Consider the following 14,822-nt stretch of genomic DNA (forward strand, 5'->3'; position numbering starts at 1 on the left):
TTGTGTCTTGGTAACATTAGACAGTAAAACTTACTACAAATGTTATCTTTTTATTACAAATTTTAACTTTCATAAGTAACTTTTTCCAGACTTGATGCAGACAATATATGTTCCTTCAGAGTTTGAAATAATATATTGCATATCTTCTAGATATGTAGCACTACACTGTTTAGCAAGTTGCAAAGAAGTCTTTGGTAGTGCAAAAATTGCTACGTGATAATTATGATAGGTATATTGAATCAATATATATTTACTTCTATGTATTGATAATTCATAAATGTAAGTAAATGGCTTATCACAGCAAAGTTGATAATGGTTTTTTATGGTATATGAAATAGGAATAGAAAGTTTTGTGAGGACAGTTGAACAGATGTTTATTTACTCATGAAACAGTGACTCAAGATCATTGAATTTCTTACTACAGCAGATGTGCTTGCTCACAGGTCCTACACCTGAAGATTTCGAGACCGTGACCATCCAGGTAAGCTGTTTGGGAAAATATTTTATTGCTTCTCTTATGTGCACTTTTGAGAATGTCTGATGGCTGTATATGGGAAGTATTCAATGTCTATCATATGTCTGTCTGTGTGTCTGACTCTGGCTGAATTCTTGATTTTTGTTCTCAGATGTGAAATTGTGTGCTGATGTATAGCTATGATGACTGTTGTTTGCAAGTAGTACTAGAGATTATGAGATGCACATCACTGCACTTAGGATAGTTCATATAAATTGATGTATTGTAACACGGTAAAAGGAGCACTTAAGATAAAAGGGTAGTATAGACAAGTATTTTGCACAAAGTGCAATGGCAGAATTGTATGGGGAGCCACATATTCAGGTGATAACTGCAGGGAATTTGAGTTAGCTCTCCAAAAGTGTGTGTATGCTAGTGTCTTTGGATGGTTGGTGTTTGTATGTGTGTTTTTCATTGTCTTTATTGCTAGAATGACTGACTAACAGACTGACTGACTGCATAGGCTTGGCATTTTTCAGGCCTGAAATCGTGTATATTTGTGCTGTGGTTGCAAGGTTGATAATGCAAGCACGTTTGCACATAAGTAACGTAAGGGTAAGAGAGATGTGTGGAAATAAAAAGAGCGTGGTTGAGAGAGCAGAGGAGGGTGTTTTGAAATGGTTTGGGCACATAGAGAGAATGAGTGAGGAAAGATTGACCAAGAGGATATATGTGTCGGAGGTGGAGGGAACGAGGAGAAGTGGGAGACCAAATTGGAGGTGGAAAGATGGAGTGAAAAAGATTTTGTGTGATCAAGTTTTTTGTGTGATCGAGGCCTGAACATGCAGGAGGGTGAAAGGAGGGCAAGGAATAGAGTGAATTGGATCGATGTGGTATACCGGGGTTGACGTGCAGTCAGTGGACTGAATCAGGGCATGTGAAGCGTCTGGGGTAAACCATGGAAAGCTGTGTAGGTATGTATATTTGCGTGTGTGGACAGATGTATATACATGTGTATGGAAGTGGGTTGGGCCATTTCTTTCATGTTTCCTTGCGCTACCTCGCAAACGCGGGAGACAGCAACAAAGCAAAAAAAAAAAAAAAAAATGTTTGCACATTGTAGTTTCCTTCCTCAAGTATTATTCATGGTACAGCATATGTTACCTAATAAAATGTTTTAAAAAAAGAGTTCATATTACAGTAAAAGGGTAGCAAGTAAAAGTATTGTCCATGAAAGAACTTTAACCACCCTTCCCAACACACACACACACAAGGCTATACTGTTCAACAGGAAGAAGCTCTACTGTCTTGTTTTTTCCGGGTATTGGGTCAGACTGCACAGTTTTGTAACATACTTATTTTTAGTCCCAAGGAATAGCACAAGAGCCAGAGACTTAAGGCCAATCTCATATTTGAATGAAATCATACTGCGGGAATTGAAGTAGGGAATTAAAGTTGATAATGTTGCCCTTTAAGTTCAAGTTCATCAGTTCTGAGGGAATTGTTTTCAGTACTATGATCTTAGCCACTGTTCAGAGGGATATATTTTCCTTTTTTATCTTATTTCATACATATTCGCCATTTCCCGCGTTAGTGAGGTAGCGTTAAGAACAGAGGACTAAGCCTCAGAGGGAATATCCTTACTTAGCCCCCTTTGTTCCTTCTTTTGGAAAATCTTTTACTTACATATTATAAAGTGAAATGCAATGACTGGATTGGAATTAAACAAGGCATGTGATTATATGATCCACATTGATTGCATGACCTATTTATCAAAGTGAGAGATAAAAATAATCCATATTTAAATTCAAAGCATATTTATATGTGGATATTGAATATGGATGAAAATTTGTTTACCAGAAATAGATATACATTAATTCAACAGATACATAACATCTAATGAAACAAATTTAGGAATTGGAGGAAGACATGAAATGACACTTATTTATGCAAAAGGGCTATTTCATTCTGCAAAATGGACTCTACCTTCATTATAACAATAGGACAGCAAAGTTTCTCGTACTGCCCTAGCATCATTACTGTGTCCTGGTCCAACAGCATGAATCCTATTAAGTTCATTTTGCGGGTGCTGATGCCACTTGCTTAGGTGTACTCTACCATTTTGTGGCTGTTCCCTATCTAAGAGCTCTGGAGGCAAGTAGGTTTTCTGAGTGAACTTGAAGATAATTGTGCAAGGCAACAGTGGCAAACAGTGTCTTTCACATTATGAGATGTGTAGAATGGACACTTGAAAATCTGAAATCTTGTTGCCAAGACCAGAAAGGCACTTTCAGAGGTGCGCCTTGCTCGGGAAAGATAATTAAATAAGGTTGTTAGAAGCAGTGAAAAGTTTTTATCGAGGATGTAAGGCATGTGTACGTGTAGGAAGAGAGGAAAGTGATTGGTTCTCAGTGAATGTAGGTTTGCGGCAGGGGTATGTGATGTCTCCATGGTTGTTTAATTTGTTTATGGATGGGGTTGTTAGGGAGGTAAATGCAAGAGTCCTGGAAAGAGGGGCAAGTATGAAGTCTGTTGGGGATGAGAGAGCTTGGGAAGTGAGTCAGTTGTTGTTCGCTGATGATACAGCGCTGGTGGCTGATTCATGTGAGAAACTGCAGAAGCTGGTGACTGAGTTTGGTAAAGTGTGTGGAAGAAGAAAGTTAATAGTAAATGTGAATAAGAGCAAGGTTATTAGGTACAGTAGGGTTGAGGGTCAAGTCAATTGGGAGGTGAGTTTGAATGGAGAAAAACTGGAGGAAGTGAAGTGTTTTAGATATCTGGGAGTGGATCTGTCAGCGGATGGAACCATGGAAGCGGAAGTGGATCATAGGGTGGGGGAGGGGGCGAAAATTTTGGGAGCCTTGAAAAATGTGTGGAAGTCGAGAACATTATCTCGGAAAGCAAAAATGGGTATGTTTGAAGGAATAGTGGTTCCAACAATGTTGTATGGTTGCGAGGCGTGGGCTATGGATAGAGTTGTGCGCAGGAGGATGGATGTGCTGGAAATGAGATGTTTGAGGACAATGTGTGGTGTGAGGTGGTTTGATCGAGTAAGTAACGTAAGGGTAAGAGAGATGTGTGGAAATAAAAAGAGCGTGGTTGAGAGAGCAGAAGAGGGTGTTTTGAAATGGTTTGGGCACATGGAGAGAATGAGTGAGGAAAGATTGACCAAGAGGATATATGTGTCGGAGGTGGAGGGAACGAGGAGAAGAGGGAGACCAAATTGGAGGTGGTAAGATGGAGTGAAAAAGATTTTGTGTGATCGGGGCCTGAACATGCAGGAGGGTGAAAGGAGGGCAAGGAATAGAGTGAATTGGAGCGATGTGGTATACAGGGGTTGACGTGCTGTCAGTGGATTGAATCAAGGCATGTGAAGCGTCTGGGGTAAACCATGGAAAGCTGTGTAGGTATGTATATTTGCGTGTGTGGACGTGTGTATGTACATGTGTATGGGGGGGGGTTGGGCCATTTCTTTCGTCTGTTTCCTTGCGCTACCTCGCAAACGCGGGAGACAGCGACAAAGTATAAAAAAAAAAAAAAAAAAAAAAGGTTTTATGATCATTTAGCTCCCTTTCTGGAAAAGGTTTCATGAAATATGTCTTTAATGGAAATGCCTCACCTCCTATAATACCAAAAGGACAGTGAACATGGCAGAGCGGAAGTAGGGATGTTTCGAATGTTAGCCTCTCCTTAAGGCTAAACTTCTACCATACTTCCCTATCACTCGTTCGACCAGTAGCACTAACATTCACATACATGAATGTATAGTCAGCATTGACTATATCATCATTATGATGCTAATATGATCTCTATAATTGTAGAATACAACCCCATGATGATGGCAGTGATATCTTTATTGTTTACATGTATCCTAAGGCATGACTGCTTGGTGCATCTTTTGGGGAATGTGACAAGGTGCGTTCAGATAAGGACAGTTTTTTAGGTAGATAAAAGATATATATATATATATATATATATATATATATATATATATATATATATATATATATATAGTGACCGCCTTTTATCTCAGATATCGCGCGTCCGTCCGCTTAATTTTACCACTTGTTGAATTATATCTTTATTTGTTTCAGTAAAGTGGATGTGAAATTTCACTGGTAAAGTTTGAACATATTTGAATGTAACCTATGCAGTAAACGAGCGTTTAGTTCTGTTTCCCAAAATTCTGGGATTAGATACATAGTCCAATTTCGCAATTCATATTAGAATCTGATTTATCTTTAGCTATCTAGGTTACCGTGACCCGTCCGGATTTCCCACTGTTTTCCCAGACTATGAGAACACGTGTGCGGCGTCAATTGTCATTTAACTTGTGTGTGTGTAGTAGCATGTTACAGCAAAGTTCATTAAGGTCAGATACCCTGAATGTTTTGTTACTAAAAGATTAAAGACGCGATAAATATGTATGCTGAAGTAGATAAATCTCACTCATCTTGATGTTTAAAGTGTGGCATATGATTAGAGAGGGTAACACAAAACTGTACGAGTTTAGATGTATCCTCGATGAAAATATAGATATGTTCAGTATTTTTGTATTGTGAGAAAATAAACGTAAGTCCATCTTTCAGTTTGAATTAATGGTTATTTTACCATTTGGATGGTTAAACAGAATTGAGTCGGCGTTCACTTTCCATTCACCACTTTACTGCACCAGTTCAACTTTTTCCATGGCAGATGTTTTGCCAAATGAGATTTAATCAAATTTTAATCCTAATCCATAAAAGAACAGGAATGTTTGTGATAGTTATTTTGACGAGTATTTGGAACAGATGAATCTAGTAGGAGCTAGGCTCTTCGGTCTCTAGTTTTACTTTTTCTTATAATATTCAGTGGCTTTTGTTGGCAAATCTAATCCAACCCAGCCTCTATTAATGTCACACCAGGTAGTTAAACTTTTGTTAGAAATAAAATGTGTATAGAAACAGAATTTGGTATATGGCCACTCATGTTTTAGGTGCTTTTGATAGTTGTGATTATAGTAATACCTTCTGATGATAGATTTATGTTATCTGTATTATTGAGTATGGAAATAGGAGTATATTAGGAAACTGGTTGATTTGTGTAGAAGTAAGTGATTCATATAAATGAAATCTACAGAGCCAGTGAAAAGTTCACTGACCTCCCAGCAGTTAACATATATTTTTTTTTTTTTTTTTTTTTTTTTTTTTATACTTTGTCGCTGTCTCCCGCGTTTGCGAGGTAGCGCAAGGAAACAGACGAAAGAAATGGCCCAACCCCCCCCCCATACACATGTACATACACACGTCCACACACGCAAATATACATACCTACACAGCTTTCCATGGTTTACCCCAGACGCTTCACATGCCTTGATTCAATCCACTGACAGCACGTCAAACCCTGTATACCACATCGCTCCAATTCACTCTATTCCTTGCCCTCCTTTCACCCTCCTGCATGTTCAGGCCCCGATCACACAAAATCTTTTTCACTCCATCTTTCCACCTCCAATTTGGTCTCCCTCTTCTCCTCGTTCCCTCCACCTCCGACACATATATCCTCTTGGTCAATCTTTCCTCACTCATTCTCTCCATGTGCCCAAACCATTTCAAAACACCCTCTTCTGCTCTCTCAACCACGCTCTTTTTATTTCCACACATCTCTCTTACCCTTACGTTACTTACTCGATCAAACCACCTCACACCACACATTGTCCTCAAACATCTCATTTCCAGCACATCCATCCTCCTGCGCACAACTCTATCCATAGCCCACGCCTCGCAACCATACAACATTGTTGGAACCACTATTCCTTCAAACATACCCATTTTTGCTTTCCGAGATAATGTTCTCGACTTCCACACATTTTTCAAGGCTCCCAAAATTTTCGCCCCCTCCCCCACCCTATGATCCACTTCCGCTTCCATGGTTCCATCCGCTGATAGATCCACTCCCAGATATCTAAAACACTTCACTTCCTCCAGTTTTTCTCCATTCAAACTCACCTCCCAATTGACTTGACCCTCAACCCTACTGTACCTAATAACCTTGCTCTTATTCACATTTACTCTTAACTTTCTTCTTCCACACACTTTTCCAAACTCAGTCACCAGCTTCTGCAGTTTCTCACATGAATCAGCCACCAGCGCTGTATCATCAGCGAACAACAACTGACTCACTTCCCAAGCTCTCTCATCCCCAACAGACTTCATACTTGCCCCTCTTTCCAGGACTCTTGCATTTACCTCCCTAACAACCCCATCCATAAACATATATTTAAATGTTCAATATTAAAATATACTAGTCACATTCATGAAGATATACAAGCAAATGGAATTGTATGTAGCATTTATGGATCTGGAGAAGGCATATGATAGAGTTGATAGAGATGCTCTGTGGAAGGTATTAAGAATATATGGCGTGGGAGGCAAGTTGTTAGAAGCAGTGAAAAGTTTTTATCGAGGATGTAAGGCATGTGTACGTGTAGGAAGAGAGGAAAGTGATTGGTTCTCAGTGAATGTAGGTTTGCGGCAGGGGTGTTTGATGTCTCCATGGTTGTTTAATTTATTTATGGATGGGGTTGTTAGGGAGGTGAATGCAAGAGTTTTGGAAAGGGGGGCAAGTATGCAGTCTGTTACGGATGAGAGAGCTTGGGAAGTGAGTCAGTTGTTGTTCGCTGATGATACAGCGCTGGTGGCTGATTCATGTGAGAAACTGCAGAAGCTGGTGACTGAGTTTGGTAAAGTGTGTGAAAGAAGAAAGTTAAGAGTAAATGTGAGTAAGAGCAAGGTTATTAGGTACAGTAGGGTTGTGTGATGTCTCCATGGTTGTTTAATTTGTTTATGGATGGGGTTGTAAGGGAGGTGAATGCAAAAGTTTTGGAAAGAGGGGCAAGTATGCAGTCTGTTGTGGATGAGAGAGCTTGGAAAGTGAGTCAGTTGTTGTTCGTTGATGATACAGCGCTGGTGGCTGATTCATGTGAGAAACTGCAGAAGCTGGTGACTGTGAAAGAAGAAAGTTAAGAGTAAATGTGAATAAGAGCAAGGTTATTAGGTACAGTAGGGTTGAGGGTCAAGTCAATTAGGAGGTAAGTTTGAATGGAGAAAAACTGGAGGAAGTAAAGTGTTTTAGATATCTGGGAGTGGATCTGGCAGCGGATGGAACCATGGAAGCATAAGTGAATCATAGGGTGGGGGAGGGGGCGAAAATTCTGGGAGCCTTTAAGAAGGGGAGACTAGGTTAAGTTTTTACAGCTTTGTTGATTCTATGATTTTTTTTAACCCATTGTTATGTAAAGTGATAACCTCGCTACTTGTCATATTTGATATTGTAAAGTAAGGTACGATGATCCAAATTATGCTCACCAGCTTTATTCTCTAAGCATTGATCAAAGACCTCCTGCATACAGTAAAGTATATATGTGTGTTTTGCATTAGTGAGGTAGCCACATGAATAGGTGAAGAAATTGCTGCTGTTGTCGCATTCTCTCTATATCTGACATGTATTATGCACTGAAACCAGAGCCTCTTATCCACAACCAGGCCCTACAGACCCCTCTTTGGTTTCTCAAACCACTTAATATGCTCTGGTTGTAAATGATTTATCATATTTTCAGGGAAAGGAGAGGCATTTTTAGTCTGAGATTATTAGTATTTTTGGTAGTATTAACATTTTCTCATCTCCAGGAGACACCTGTGCAGCAATGACAACTTCACTAGCCTCACAGCTGAAGAAGCTAGAAACACCTCAGACACAGCTTTTAGATCACAAAAGATGTCGAAGTTCCATTCTGTTTGATTTCTCAGAGGCTGCAAAGTATGGCATAGATGTATATTTTGATATTGGTAAGTGGCTTTAAAGTTCTTGTTGATTTTGTAGTTTTTGTTATTTATTTTTTATTATACTTTGTTGCTGTCTCCCGCGTTAGAGAAGTAGCGCAAGGAAACAGAGGAGAGAATGGCCCAACCCACCCACATACACATTGATATAATTACACGCCCACACACGCACATACACATGCCTATACATGCATATACATACATAGACAAACGCATATATACACATGTACATATCCATACTTGCTGCCCTCAGTTATTTCTGTCGCCACCCTGCCATTCATGAAAATGGCACCCTGTTCCCGCATGCACGTGAGGTGGCGCTAGGGAAAGACAACAAAGGCCACATTCGTTCACACTCAGTCTCTAGCTGTTAAGTGTAATGCACTGAAACCACAGCTCCCTTTCCACATCCAGGCCCCACAGAACTTTCCATGGTTTACCCCAGACGCTTCACATGCCCTGGTTCAATCCATTGACAGCACATCGACCCCAGTACACTACATCGCTCCAATTCACTCTATTCCTTGCACACCTTTCACCCTCATGTATGTTCAAGCCTCACTCACTCAAAATCTTTATCACTCTATCCTTCCACCTGCAATTTGGTCTCCCACTTCTCCTCATTCCCTCCACCTTTGACACATATATCCTCTTTGTCAATCTTTCCTAACTCATTCTCTCCATGTGACCAAACCATTTCAATACACCCTCTTGTGCTCTCTCAACCACACTCTTTTCATAACCTCACATCTCTCTTACCCTTTCATTACTTACTCGATCAAACCACCTCACACCACATATTGTCCTCAAACATCTCATTTCCAACACATCCAGCCTCCTCCACACAACCCTGTCTATCACCCATGCCTCACAACCATATAACATTGTTGGAACCACTATTCCTTCAAATATACCCATTTTTGCTCTCCAAGATAACGTTCTCGCCTTCCACACATCCTTTAACGTTCCCAGAACCTTTGCCCCCCTCCTCCACCCTGTGACTCACTTCCACTCCCATGTTTCCATTTGCTGCTAAATCCACTCCCAGATATCAAGAACACTTCTTCCTCCAGTTTTTCTCCATTCAAACTTGCCTCCCAGTTTACTTGCCCCTCAACCCTACTGTACCTAATAACCTTGCTCTTATTCACATTTACTCTCAGCTTTCTTCTTTCACTTACTTTACCAAACTCAGTCACCAACTTCTGCAGTTTCTCACATGAATCAGCCACCAGCGCTGTATCATCAGCGAACAACAACTGACTCACTTCCACCCTCTCATCCACAACAGACTGCATACTTGCCCCTCTCTCCAAAACTCTTGCATTCACCTCCCTAACAACCCCATCCATAAACGAATAATACAACCATGGAGACATCACACACCCCTGCCACAGACTGACATTCACTGGGAACAACTCGCTTTCCTCTCTTCCTACTTGTACATATGCCTTACATCCTCAATAAAAACTTTTTACTGCTTCTAGTAACTTACCTCCCACACCATATACTCTTAATCCCTTCCACAGAGCATCTCTTATCAACTCTATCATATGCCTTCTCCAGATCCATATATGCTACATACAAATCCATTTGCTTTTCTAAGTATTTCTCACATACATTCTTCAAAGTAAACACCTGATCCACACACCCTCTACCACTTCTGAAACCACACTACTCATCCCCAATCTGGTGCTCTGTACATGCCTTGACCCTCTTAATCAATACCCTCCATATAATTTCCCAGGAATACTCAACAAACTTATACCTCTTCACTATTAACCATACATACATTGAATATCCTCACCAACCAGTCAACAACACAGTCACCCCCTTTTTTAATAAATTCCACAGCAATACCATCCAAACCCACCGCCTTGCCGGCTTTCATCTTCATTATTGTACTGTATTTTCTAAGTATTTACTATCATGTAACTTCTGCTGTTTTCAGAATGGTCAGAGAGTTCAGCCTTTTTTTCTTCTGAATGCAGAATTTATTTATTTTTTTTTGTAGAAACACCTGAGTAATGAAACGTCTCTCCTGCCACGCAGCTGTGGTTTCTTATTCCGTACTTGCCAAAATCATTAGAGAGGCCATGCTACTAGAAAAAAAAATATACTTTTCTTTTGATGGCCTCCAGTTGAAACTTCCCATTTAGGAGTCAAGTTTGCTAAAACTCATTGCATAGGCATCAGGCTGACTTTGAGACAAGCAGTCTACCTCTAACTTCTTGGTATTTTAGTACTAGGCACTTGTTGGCTCTTAGCCAGTTGTGCTTAGATTGTCTAGTGCACAGAAGTTATGTTGGTTTTCCTTCATTCTAGATTATATTGAAGTCTGTTAAAAGAAGCTGAGGTGATTTTTTTTCAGGAGTATTATGATGAATGATGATTAACATTACATAAACTGGTAGTATAGAAATTTTGCTCTGACTGTTGTTACTAGAAGGGTTTTGAGGTATGGAAGAATGAAAAATCAGAGAAATTTTTGAATAAGAAATGGATTATTTTCTCTGCTGTGATACAATTGTTTTTTTATTGATACAGCTGAATTCTGCTGTAGAACTAGGTGTAGTAACAGCAATTAAAGAGGCTTTGATGGGTTTGTAAGTGCTATTAAATCAGGGCATATATAGCAAGTACTTTGCATTTTAGCACTAACAAGCTGGTTATGTATATTCATGTGGTGTTCATGGTCCTGGTGTGGAACTAGTAGTCTGGCTGATTAGCCATCTTAGATATTTCTGTATGATTGATGACAGAGACAGGTATATCTTTTGTCTGTAGTTGATATTTATTCACAGCTATAGGTCTTTTGAGGCAGTATCACTCGTTAATGCTAATAGGATTTTGCGGATTCTATTCACATGAATAAGTATATATTCCAGCATGGTGTTAACTTATTTTAGCTTTTATAATTCTTTGCTTTTTTGTCATCTTGGTTACATCAGCACACATGTAAACAACCCAATCTGAGCCTTTGAGGAGTATGAGCACCTCCTGCATGACTCCTCCTTCTGTTTCCCCCTATGGAAAGTTAAAATACAAGGAGGGGAGGGTTTCTAGCCCCCGCTCCCGTCTGCCTTTGTCACCTTCTATGACATACGGGGAATGCATGGAATGTATTCTTTCTTCCCTATCCCCAGGGATGAAAAAAGGAGAGATAGGTAGAATGTTTGAAGAAAGGAAGCGGGATGTTTTGACTAAGTGAAACGAAGCTCAAGGGTAAAGGGGAAGAGTGGTTTGGGAATGTCTTGGGAGCAAAGTCAGGGGTTGATGAGAGGACAAGAGCAAAGGAAGGAGTAGCACTACTCCTGAAGCATGAGTTGCGGGAGTATGTAATAGAGTGTAAGAAAGTGAACTCTAGATTGATATGGGTAAAAGTGAAAGTGGATGGAGAGTGATGGGTGATTATTGGTGCCTATGCACCTGGTCTTGAGAAGAAAGACCATGAGAGGCAAGTGTTTTGGGAGTAGCTGAGTGAGTGTGTTAGCAGCTTTGATGCAAGAGACCGGGTAATAGTGATGGGTGATTTGAATGCAAAGATGAGTAATGTGGTAGTTGAGGGTATAATCAGTGTACATGGGGGTGTCTAGTGTTGTAAATGGAAATGGTGAAGAGTGCTGAAAAAGGACTGGAATACCTTGTTTAAAAAGGGAGATACACTTAAGTATGGTATGTAAGTAGGAGAGGTGGCCAGAGAGCGTTATTGGATTACGTGTTGATTGATAGGCATATGAAAGAGAGACTTGGATGTTAATGTGCTGATAGGGGCAATTGGAGGGATGTCTGATCATTATCTTGTGGAGGCAAAAATGAAGATTAGAGGTTTTCAGAAAAGAAGAGAGAATGTTGTGGTGAAGAGAGTGGTGAGAGTAAGTGAGATTAGAAAGGAGACTTGTGTGAGGAAATATCACAAGAGATTGAGTGCAAATTGGAAGAAGGTGAGAGCAAATGGCACAAGGGGAGTGGGGGAGGAATGGGATGTATTTAGGGAAGCAGTGATGGCTTGTGCAAAAGTTGCTTGTGGCATGATAAAGGTGGGAGGTGGGCAGATTAGAAAGGGTAGGGAGTGGTGGGATGAAGAAGTAAGATTGTTAGTGAAAGAGAAGAGAGAGGCATATAAAAGAAAGAGGCAGGAAGTCAAGAGAAAGGTGTAAGAGGTGAAAAGAGGGCAAGTGAAAGTTGGGGTAAGAGGGTATCATTAGATTTTAGGGAGAATAAAAAGACTGAGTAAGTAATGAAAGGGTAAGAGAGATGTGTGGTAATAAAAAGAGTGTGGTTGAGAGAGCAGAAGAGGGTGTTTTGAAATGGTTTGGTCACATGGAGAGAATGAGTGAGGAAAGATTGACTGAGGATATATGTGTCAGAGGTGGAGGGAACGAGAAGTATGAGAGCAAATTGGAGGTGGAAAGATGGAGTGAAAAAGATTTTGGTGATCGGGGCCAGAACATGCAGGAGGGTGAAAGACGTGCAAGGAATAGAGTGAACTGGAATGATGTGGTATACCGGGGTCGATGTGCTGTCAGTGGATTAAACCAGGGCATGTGAAGCGTCTGGGGTAAACCATGGATAGTTCTGTGGGGCCTGCATGTGGAAAGGGAGCTGTGGGTTTGGTGCATTATACATGACAGCTAGAGACAGTGTGAACTAATGTGGCCTTTGTTGTCTTTTCCTAGCGCTACCTCGCGCACATGTGGGGGTAGGGGGGTGTCATTTCTTCTGTGGCAGGGTGGCGACAGGAATGAATAGGGGCAGACAGTATGAATTATGAACATGTGTATATATGTATATCTGTGTGTGCATATATATGTATACGTTGAGATGTATAGGTATGTATATGTGCGTGTGTGGACGTGTATATACATACATGTGTATGTGGGTGGGTTGGGCCATTCTTTTGTCTGTTTCCTTGTGCTACCTCACTGATGCGAGAGACTGACAAAGTATAATAACTGAAATTGATAAAAAGATGAAAATATAAAAAGATAAAAGATAAAAAGATAAGTGTTTTAGATATCTGGGAGTGGATTTGGCAGCGTATGGAACCATGGAAGCGGAAGTGAGCCACAGGGTGGGGGAGGAGGGGAAGGTTCTGGGAACGTTGAAGAATGTGTCATAGGTGAGAACATTATCTCGAAAAGCAAAAATGGGTATGTTTGAAGGAATATGGTTTCATCAATGTTACATGGTTGCGAGGCATGGGCTATAGAGAGGGTTGCGTGGAGGAGGGTGAATGTGTTGGAAATGAGATGTTTGAGGACAATATATGGTGTGAAGTGGTTTGATCGAGTCAGTAATGAAAGAGTAAGAGAGATGTGTGGTAATAAAAGGAGTGTGGTTGAGAGAGCTGAAGAGGGTGTATTGAAATGGTTTGGTCACATTGAGAGAATGAGTGACGAAAGATTGACAGAGAAGATATATATGTCTGAGGTGGTGGGGACAAGAAGTGGGAGACCAAATTGGAGATGGAAGGATGGAATGAAAAAGATTTTGAGTGATTGGGGCCTGAACATGCAGGAGGGTGAAAGGGGTGCAAGGAATAGAGTGAATTGGAATGATATGTTATACTGGGGTCGTCGTGCTGTCATTAGATTGAACCAGAGCATTTGAAACGTCTGGCGTAAACCATGGAAAGTTTTGTGAGGCCTGGTTGTGGAAAGGGAGCTGTGGTTTCGGTGCATTACACATGACAGCTAGAGACTTGAGTGTGAATGAATGTGGCCTTTGTTGTCTTTTCTTAGCGCTACCTCGCGCACATGGGGGAGGGGGGGGTTGTCATTTCATGTGTGGCGTGGTGGTGACAGGAATGAATAAAGGGAGCAAGTATGAATTATGTACATGTGAATATATGTATATGTCTGTGGTGTTTTTTTTTTTTCCGCTGTCTCCTGCGTTTGCGAGGTAGCGCAAGGAAACAGACGAAAGAAATGGCCCAACCCACCCCCATACACATGTATATACATACGTCCACACGCAAATATACATACCTACACAGCTTTCCATGGTTCACCCCAGACGCTTCACATGCCCTGATTCAATCCACTGACAGCACGTCAACCCCGGTATACCACATCGATCCAATTCACTCTATTCCTTGCCCTCCTTTCACCCTCCTGCATGTTCAGGCCCCGATCACACAAAATCTTTTTCACTCCATCTTTCCACCTCCAATTTGGTCTCCCTCTTCTCCTCGTTCCCTCCACCTCCGACACATATATCCTCTTGGTCAATCTTTCCTCACTCATTCTCTCCATGTGCCCAAACCATTTCAAAACACCCTCTTCTGCTCTCTCAACCATGCTCTTTTTATTTCCACACATCTCTCTTACCCTTACGTTACTTACTCGATCAAACCACCTCACACCACACATTGTCCTCAAACATCTCATTTCCAGCACATCCATCCTCCTGCGCACAACTCTATCCATAGCCCACGCCTCGCAACCATACAACATTGTTGGAACCACTATTCCTTCAAACATACCCATTTTTGCTTTCCGAGATAATGTTCTCAACTTCCACACTTTCTTCAAGGCTCCCAGGAT

At 40.9% G+C, this 14,822-nt stretch overlaps 1 protein-coding gene across 1 annotated transcript in view; it reads left to right on the forward strand.

Moving 5' to 3' along the window:
- Nucleotides 1-4,690: 4,690 nt before the first annotated feature.
- l(2)k09022 (HEAT repeat containing 1 homolog l(2)k09022) overlaps nucleotides 4,691-14,822 on the forward strand; it is a 341,532-nt gene continuing 331,400 nt past the window's right edge. The window contains exons 1-2 of the mRNA XM_071671810.1: nucleotides 4,691-4,826; nucleotides 8,122-8,280. Coding sequence (XP_071527911.1) covers nucleotides 8,139-8,280 — 142 coding nt within the window. The 5' untranslated portion in view covers nucleotides 4,691-4,826; nucleotides 8,122-8,138. The remainder of the gene's footprint in view (nucleotides 4,827-8,121; nucleotides 8,281-14,822) is intronic.

The sequence above is a fragment of the Panulirus ornatus genome, chromosome 17 (assembly GCF_036320965.1).
Source record: "Panulirus ornatus isolate Po-2019 chromosome 17, ASM3632096v1, whole genome shotgun sequence".
Classification (NCBI taxonomy): domain Eukaryota; kingdom Metazoa; phylum Arthropoda; class Malacostraca; order Decapoda; family Palinuridae; genus Panulirus; species Panulirus ornatus.